We start from the raw sequence: 8,844 nt of genomic DNA, 5'->3' as shown, positions 1-8,844 counted from the left end.
GACTCTCAGGGAGGCATATTGTCTGACTGTCATGTTTGCAGCCTGGCACTGTAATAGAGAATGACATACGTCTGTTCTCTGTTCAGGGGTGAGCATATCTGAGGTTAACCTGAGTGCTGTAATTGTATTGTCAGGGACAGAGAAGCAGAACATGAAGTTTGTTTCTGAAATCAGAATAGCCAACTTGAAGTGCCAGTGGAAACTGTATGTTAGGCTTTGAGTTTATTTTAGAAATGGCACTGTCTTGTTCAAATATGCATTTTCAGAATACCTGTATTGTGTAGAGAAAGAGAAGAGAAGAGAAATCGGTCCTTGATGGTCTTTTAATGGCCACACACGGCAGTTTTACACTCTGATCACACACATGCAAGTTTTAGGTGAACACACACACAAACACAAGCACATGCACTATCTTCGGCGGGTCGCCAGGTGGAAATTGTCCTCTGCCTTTGTAACCCATCCGGGCTGCCATTCCTCCACTGGCAGCCAGGGGCAGCGGTCACCCTTTTGGCACGGCTTGAACCGACGCCCGGCGCCCCGGGGACCAAGTAGCGTTCTTCACCGTCGTGGTCAGGGACGGGTGTTCACTTTGGCATGTCTTTCCATGTGGGGTGAAGGAGACCCCTAGTGGGCATGGGGGGAACATGCCAACCCCAAGCCACATATATGTGCCACGGCAACCAGGCTTTCACCCTTTTTGGACTCCCATCCAGGTTACTAACCAGGCCCAGCCCTGCTTAGCTTCTGAGATCTGACGAGATCAGGCTTGACAAGGTGGTACAGTGTGGAACAAACCACTGAGTAGGCTACATGGCTTCAGCTAGCACTAGCAGGATCGATAGCTTCATCTCAATGCATCAAGCACCAATGCATGTGATGGATGGCTTTCCCGATGAAGACGAATGATGGTGTCGATCTCCAAAGACCCAGAGAAATGAAGCAGACAGAGCCTCTGTTTGATCCAGACCAGACCACATTACTGAGGAAGGTGCCATGAAATGACTCACTTTGGAGAAAATAAAGTGGGAGAGTCACATCCAAACCGGAGAATAGGTGGCTTTCACCAAAAGGGGTCTGAAATGAACACAGACTGATATTGGCCAGTCTCATTCCTATCTAACACTAACAATCTCGCTCCTATCTAACTCTACATATAACTAACATCTGCAGCACCATAACTAGACATGTTTAACTCTAACTGTCCCTGTTTAAGGCACCAGTCTACTCGTCATCAGTTGGGGCTCTGATGCTCTAAGTCTGCACTCAAGTTCTGCAGGAAGTGCTAGGGAGACATCTGATTGGCTGTCAACGCCGCTTCAGCAAGGTTAAAGAGCTGAGCTCAGATCCGGCCTAATCTGATTAAGGTAAATGGCTCATCCAATGATACCTGTCTGAGATATTCGAGCAAAGCCTGGCTGATCTGTAAGGCAAGACTAGAGCGGGACTCTGAGCCTCACAACAGCAGCCCGCTACAGTCTGGACAGTGATTACATCTCATTGCATCAGAGTGTGAAACTGAACCTCTGTGGTTGCTGGAAAACACCAACATGTGGAGGGTAGAAAAGCTCTGTTTTCAGCTTTACGTCCTATGGCTCTTCTGAAATAAACTCGTCAAATATTAAAATAAAGGCTGAACAAGAAATGTTTGTGGATACTGTGGGTTCATCTCGTCTTCATTCCTTGAGAGAGAAAGCTGAGTTTGACTAATTAAAAGTGGCCTATTCTAAAATTAAAAGGTTAGTTAGAAACGTTGCTTTCCTTCTGGCTCAGCGATGTCTTTGATGAACTGACTCACAAGGGCAGCAGTTGAACGTGGCTTCTGCTTTAAATAGCATCTCTGTTTATCTGCAGCATTACCTGTGATGCTTCTCATCAACACAAACAAAACCCCCCTGCCATGCAATCCCGACACTCACCTCATTAAACACAATCCATAATGCATGAAGAGAAAAATCTATAACCACCTGCACAAGCAGCTGAAAACATTGCTCAAGTCAATTACTCACTTCTTTGCTTACAATGAAACTGATAGGGCACTGAAAATAGCCTCACCCTGCTCTGAAATATTCAGTATGTGTGGCCTGATTCCAGGATCAGTGGGTCCACAACGCTAGACAGTCTTCTCTGCTTGTGACAGTGGGACTGGTTTCGAGGAGTGCAGTTGCTCTTCAGGGAGCTCCTCTCTCATGTCCCTTTCACAACTGTGGCTTGAGGGGACTGGGTCTCCCAGGGTGAAGACCGGCATTTAACCTGAGAGCTAGCGGTCTGTGAATGGAGTGGTACTCTAGCAGACAGCGGGTTGGATTCCACTGGTCACCGTCGGGGTTCCTACTATGTGATGCGCTGTTGTCCAAGGAGGATGCAGACAAGTCAGAGAGAAATGGACTGCACTTATATAGTAAATGGACTGCACGTAAATGGACTGCACTTACAGTATATAGTGCCTTTATCCACAGCGCTTTACAACGGCCTCTCATTCACCCATTCACACACACATTCACACACCAATGGCGGCAAGCTGCCACGCAAGGCGCCGGCCCCGCTCACTGGGAGCAATTTTGGGTTCAGTGTCTTGCCCAAGGACACTTCGACATGTGGCCAGCCGCGGCTCGAACCGCCGATCTGCCGACCTTGCGATTATTAGACACCGGCTCTACCTTCTGGGCCACAGCCGCCCCAAATTGCCAAGAGAAAATCCCAATCAAGACCTAAACGCTGTGAGACACCACCTGACAGCGAGGGCTCTGAATCCCATCCTCACGCTGTCGCTCCACCACGTCTACTGAAAATGGCAGAGACGGTCCACTCCATAAACAGTCACTTTTCTGCACACATGCAGGTGAACTCTGATGGTTTACCTACACAGCAGGTCAAAAGCAATAGGTTGTCAAGAGTCATTATTTTTCATTGATCTGTTTGTGATGACCTGAGCACCTTTCTGTGCTGTAATTAGCGAGGTTCTGGCTGGTCGGTAGAAGCGAACCACTGAAGATGAGGCTGCAGAAATGACGTATTGTGATAAAGCATTTCATTTCCACGGTTGGTTTCAAAATGACTGGTAAATACAAGAGGTTAGATGAATGTGTCTGAGTCATGGGGGAAGTCAGGAGTTACTGTACACTGTAGAGTGTGCAGGTTAGAAGCACATTTTAATTTTGGTTGATATTTTGATACTGGGGTTATGTACTGTATTACCAAAAGAATAATTTCATTATGTTAAAAGATGGGTTCTCACGGATCACTAGGCTGTTACCCTGTAGTACACTGGTTACCCTGGTTACCCTGTAGTACACTGGTTACCCTGGTTACCCTGTAGTACCCTGGTTACCCTGTAGTACCCTGGTTACCCTGGTTACCCTGTAGTACACTGGTTACCCTGGTTACCCTGTAGTACACTGGTTACCCTGGTTACCCTGTAGTACACTGGTTACCCTGGTTACCCTGTAGTACACTGGTTACCCTGGTTACCCTGTAGTACACTGGTTCATAAAGGTGACAGCAGCTGGTGAAAGCGGGAACAAGTCGTCAACCCATCAAAAGGACTTTTATTCTAAAAAATGTAAATAAATGTCAGCGTTGTTGAAAGTCAATGACACACTTGCTAGTTAAGACTAGGTAGTTGTGGGGATTACTCACCGAATCCTCTGCATTGCAATATTTTGGCTTGACTAGCGAGTGTGTCATTGATTTTCAACAACGTTGAAATGTATTTACATTTTTCAGAATAAAAGTCTGAAGATTTGGTCGGTTGCCGACTTGTTCCCACTTTCCCCAGCTGTTGTCACAAATGTCAACGATGGTTGTAAGGTAACCCTTTCCCAGTAGGATGTTGGGTGTGTTGAGAGCACGTCCATCTTCCCCACAGGCGCCCTCTTAGGGTAAAGGTCCCCAGAACCAAGACCTCCCACTGCACTATCCCTGGAACACTCCCATCACAGAAGTACCTTCTGTCCTGTATTCTACTGTGCATACAGTACTGCTTGTCCCAACATCTGTTAGCATAGCATTTAGTAAACAGAACAATTCATGACAATGTGAGTAAAGCAGATTCTGGCATCATGCGATACTGTGTAGAGTTAGGGTGCTAGCCTAACCGGTGCAGAATACTGGCGACTGAAGAATAGTTCTTTATCATAAGAATACACTGAAGACTACTGACAACACTACTGACAACACCCTACAGACTTCATCAAAACAGAAAGCCTCTGGGGTGTTTGTCACTGACGATATCACAAATGGGTGAAAAAGCAAGCATTTGTCAAACCCCAGCTCATATGGATGAAACGACAGAGGGGGGGGATGTGTTTAGCCTCCATAATCTGGATAGCAGCTGTTGGGATATTTCCAGGCACATTTAAAGAGGGGATTGTTGACATACATGCATAAACAATGTTTATCGCGAGGGTTGCGCAATCAGATGGACAAGTGCTAGCTGTTCACCATGTAGATATCCCATGACTCCCCAAGTCCCCTTGTTGAGAAATAGGCCTACTCTACCTGTAGGGTCTGAATTATAAATGAATTGATTATTGGCCTATCAAACTTATAATAACCATATTTGATCATAAAGAACAATATAAACAGATGTCTGTAATTCTAGGTCTTCAGCACCCTGACTATATGAGAGTTCAGACTACCACCATCTGCAACGTTTCAAAGAAGACCCTATTTTTCTCCTCAGCAAACCAGAATCCTTATTTAATAACACAAATTTAACCACAAATACTCCAATGTTAGATGGCACTTGAGAAAATAACCAATAACCAACTAATAACCAATACTCTGTGATGAATGACTTTGCATGCCAGGCTCACTAAGGTCTCACATGAAAGTCCGAATCAGGACCTGGAGCAAGTGGATGAGATTGCAACATTGTTGCATAAATTATTTCTCCGATTTGCCACAGCCCTTCATGTAAACGAAGTAACATACGCAATCGAAGCAAAAGATGTGGTAGTTGATTGGTCAGAAAAAAATTGAATTGCCTGTTCGTCCCGCTCTTATCCAGATCAACACGCGTGTGCTGTTGTTTTCCTATAGACAGCCTCGATGCGTCGTTTCTAATCGGAGCGAAACCACCCTTTTCAAGCGGAGCATCCGTCGGCTGTTTGCTCCGGGAGCGACTTCGAATGTGCAGTCTCACAGCTCCAAACGACGCAGAGCAAAGCAACTTTTATCCTAAATCCGATTCCAAGTGAAGCAAATGTTCTAGTGAGAACACACCCTAAGTATCAACACATTAGTTACTCAGAATAAAGAAGACCCATCTCAAAAGGAAAGGCTGCTGTACATCTACAAAGTCATGAGGGCTTGAAGTCTCTTTTCAGACTCGTTTCAGCGGTCACTTGGGTTTATTCACGTGGGCAAACTAAGGGGAAAGAGAAAAACATCACAAATACATGCAGAATTATTTCCCCCTATAAGGCCTACTCAGGCCCGTCACTATGGGCGGGCCTCAGGGGGCCAGGCCCCCCCACAGACGTGCTGGTGCCCCCCCAACTGGCAGCCAGATATTAAAAAATAAAATAAAAAAAATAAAAAAATATTTTATGTTAAATGAAGACATTAAAATTGAGAAACAATAGTGTGTTTTTCATTTTGTTGGACGGGATTCTAGTGACAACCAATCATTTGAAAGTTGAAAGTTGAAAGTTGCACGTTACGCACGCTGCTGCTCCCGCCATTTCAGTTGTGTGAGGCAGGTGAGCACTGAGCAGTTGAGTGAAATCTGCGCTTTTTGATGGATAAAGCTTTTTGAATAAAGATGGATATAAGAAAGTGGATTACCGGTAAATCCTCGAAAGGTGCAGCTGCACCCAACCCCGATGGACATACGTAGCACCAGCATTAGCAACTGTGGGCAGCCTGACACTAGCACACCGACGGCTACCACTAGTGAGGTAAGTCCTACTAGCCCAACTGTTAGGGCTAGGGCTACTACTAGCCTTGCTAGCCCCCCGATGAAAGTTTTGTTACTTTTCGAGCCACCAAACAGACTGCTACAAAGCGAGAACATGGACCTGTTCACTGCGGTTACTCTTGTGAACAGTGCATCTGAATGCATAAAATCACTGCGCACAGAGGATGAGTTTACTGTGCTCTGGGACCTCTGCTCTCCTCCAGCCTCAGCCACTGACGAGGCTGGTCCCAGCTGTCCAACTAAGAGAAGACGCACAATTAACAAGAGCTTTGGTGCATTTGTAGTTGAAGGAACGGTTGGACAGTCACAGAGGGACACTGGCGAAAAGACAGAGTTCCTGAGAGTGTTTTACAGTGTTATTGATGCTGTGCAAGGAGAGATGGATGCGCGTTTTGGAGAGCGCAGCTGCAAGCTCATTGGTTGTGGCTGCTTTAAACCCAGAGGCCGAGGATTTCATGGATCCATCGAAGGTCACTCCTCTCCTAAGATTAGCTCGAACTGAAGTGGTTGAATCTGAATATGCTGTGGCTCGTGGTGGGTTCCTGGTAAAGAAGATGGAGGACACCTCGTTTCCCCCCAAAGATGGACAATGGACAATAGCCAATATTCTCAGTATACATTCCACTCAGCACTCCAGGCCATGCCAACTGTCATCCAAGCTTATACACTCGCCCTAACTTTGGGAGCGTCTACCGCGACTTGTGAAAACTATTTTTCAACACTTAAAAATGTTTTCTCTGAGCATCGGCGCAGCATGTTGCACAAGCGCAAGGCTCAACTGATTCAGCTTGCCTTCGAAAAGGACCTCACCCACAAGTTCAAGGATGAGTGGAAGGACTTACTGATGAGGAGATTCAGCACTGAAAAACGCCGCCTCCTTCTTTTCTGAGCCGGGTGTGTGTGTGTGTGTGTGTGTGTGTGTGTGTGTGTGTCCGTGTGAGCACACGCCGTGGTGATGTTTTGCTAGTTGTATTCTCGACAGCTTTTTCAACTGGAGAGATGAGCTGTTTGCACGGTTATGCTATATTTAATGTGCTTTGTGTATAACGTGTTCAATGATGAGGATCTGGCTGATCCTATTTGCTGTAGATGGGTGGTTTTAATGTGATGATCACACGATCGGTCGGTCATACTGTATCCCTTTTGGAAGTGCACTGATTGCGTGCCAGTCTCCTAATTTTAGTTACGTAGGCTATCCCTGGCATTTATTTAATTCTTGTTCTTGTAAGTGTGCCGGGTTGGTGCCAATTGTTGACCTGTGCGCATTGTAATGCACAACTTGGCCTCTCCACGCTATAAAGTAACTTGCATTCAAATAATTTTTGCTTAGGCCTACTCGGGTCGACAAGGCCTTGTAATAAACCAGCTTCGCCTGTGTTTATTGTTATGTTATTTGCTGCATTCTGATAATTTTAGGTCTAGTCTTCATCGGTAGGCTACGTGTCCAATTTAGCCTCTGCAACCTACTATGCATGTCAGTGTTGCATGACGAATACCATAGCATATCGGATTATATAAAATAGTTAATACTAATTGTGCCCCCCCATGCAGTTCATTGGCCCACCCTAAGACTGGGCCCTGGTGACGGGTCTGGGCCTACTACACTATCATTTAGAGATTAGACATATTTTATTACAACATAATCACTAAGCCTACCTCTTCCATGTGATCTTATATTCATTAAATGCTTAATGTGTGTTTGTGGGGAAGTGGATATGCCCTTACAAGGCAGGTGCTACCTCCAAAAGGTGCATTTATTTCCCAATCCCGAGTCCAACATAAAGCATGAGCGCTCAGCCCCCCCACTGTGGCGCAGGAGGTAGAGCCGCAAGGCCGGCGGTTCGAGCCCCGGCTGGCCACATGTCGAAGTGTACTTGGGCAAGACACTGAACCCCAAATTGCTCCCAGTGAGCGGGGCCGGCGCCTTGCATGGTAGCTTGTCGCCATTGGTGTGTGAATGTGTGTGTGAATGGGTGAATGAGAGGCCGTTGTAAAGCGCTTTGGATAAAGGTGGTGCTATAATATAAGTCAGTCCATTTACCATCTACATGCCCGTGCAAACGTTCACATTCCACAGGAGGAACCATGATCTCTAATGTAGCACGAACCACCAGGCTTTTTGCGAGCTAAAACGAAGAGATATTGACATAAATGTCGTTAAATGTGCATTGTAAACCAGTAGGAAGCGTGAGAGTCGGAACCACTTCAATCTGGATCGGCACAGTGACATTCTCCTGACAGCTCGCGACCAGATCTCTGCTCCTGACATTGACAGGCACACATGTATGATATTACCTTCTTATGCATACAAAACCATCTGAAATAAGCCATGTGCATGTCGTATTCGTCACCCAGTTACATGCTAAGTTGAGTTAGTTATGTGCTAAAACCCTAAAACCCTAAAAGCAAGCTATCCATCATCTTATTTTGCAGCTGTACAGATGGTTTTTGCAGTCTAGTTGGATGCATTGCTAAATGCAACACACAATAAAAGCCAAACGCGGAGTAGCAATAATGCACAACCCAAAATAATTCCAATATTTCCATAAGAAATAACCCATATCCTTTCATATCAAAAAGCACGCTCGCCTCCTTACCTTTCTCTTGACTCGATGCAATACTTTCCTCCTCTTTTGGATTTGCAACCTGTGTTATTATGGACGTGTTGTCCATGGAAACGGGATGTTTTTCGTCTTCCAGCTACACACTTCTTATCTCTAGCCAGGCTAGCTCAGCTCCAGTAACACCACCACCACACACACAGGGTCCAGGAGCCGATCTTTGCTGCATTCACATTCCATTTAATTCGATGCATGCATGAAGTCGCTTTATTCTGGACTATGTTGAAAACGACACATTGACAGGAGAGCAGAGAGAAACATAAAGCATAAAGCATAAAGCATCAACCCTGCAATGCATTCGTC

The 8,844-nt window shown here is 45.7% G+C and overlaps 1 protein-coding gene across 2 annotated transcripts in view; it reads right to left on the bottom strand.

The window, feature by feature from the left end:
- ctdspla (CTD (carboxy-terminal domain, RNA polymerase II, polypeptide A) small phosphatase-like a) overlaps positions 1–8,593 on the bottom strand; it is a gene marked incomplete at both ends in the record, with an annotated part of 55,191 nt that extends 46,598 nt beyond the window's left edge. For both annotated transcript variants that reach the window (XM_080548821.1, XM_080548822.1), the window contains one exon: positions 8,518–8,593. In XM_080548821.1, coding sequence (XP_080404947.1) covers positions 8,518–8,593 — 76 coding nt within the window. The remainder of the gene's footprint in view (positions 1–8,517) is intronic.
- Between the last annotated feature and the right edge of the window lie 251 nt (positions 8,594–8,844).

This window comes from Nansenia antarctica (assembly GCF_963989245.1).
Source record: "Nansenia antarctica genome assembly, chromosome: 19".
In the NCBI taxonomy this organism is placed as follows: domain Eukaryota; kingdom Metazoa; phylum Chordata; class Actinopteri; order Argentiniformes; family Microstomatidae; genus Nansenia; species Nansenia antarctica.
Note: the sequence above shows the minus strand (reverse complement) of the source record. Positions and strands in the feature narration are given on the sequence as shown.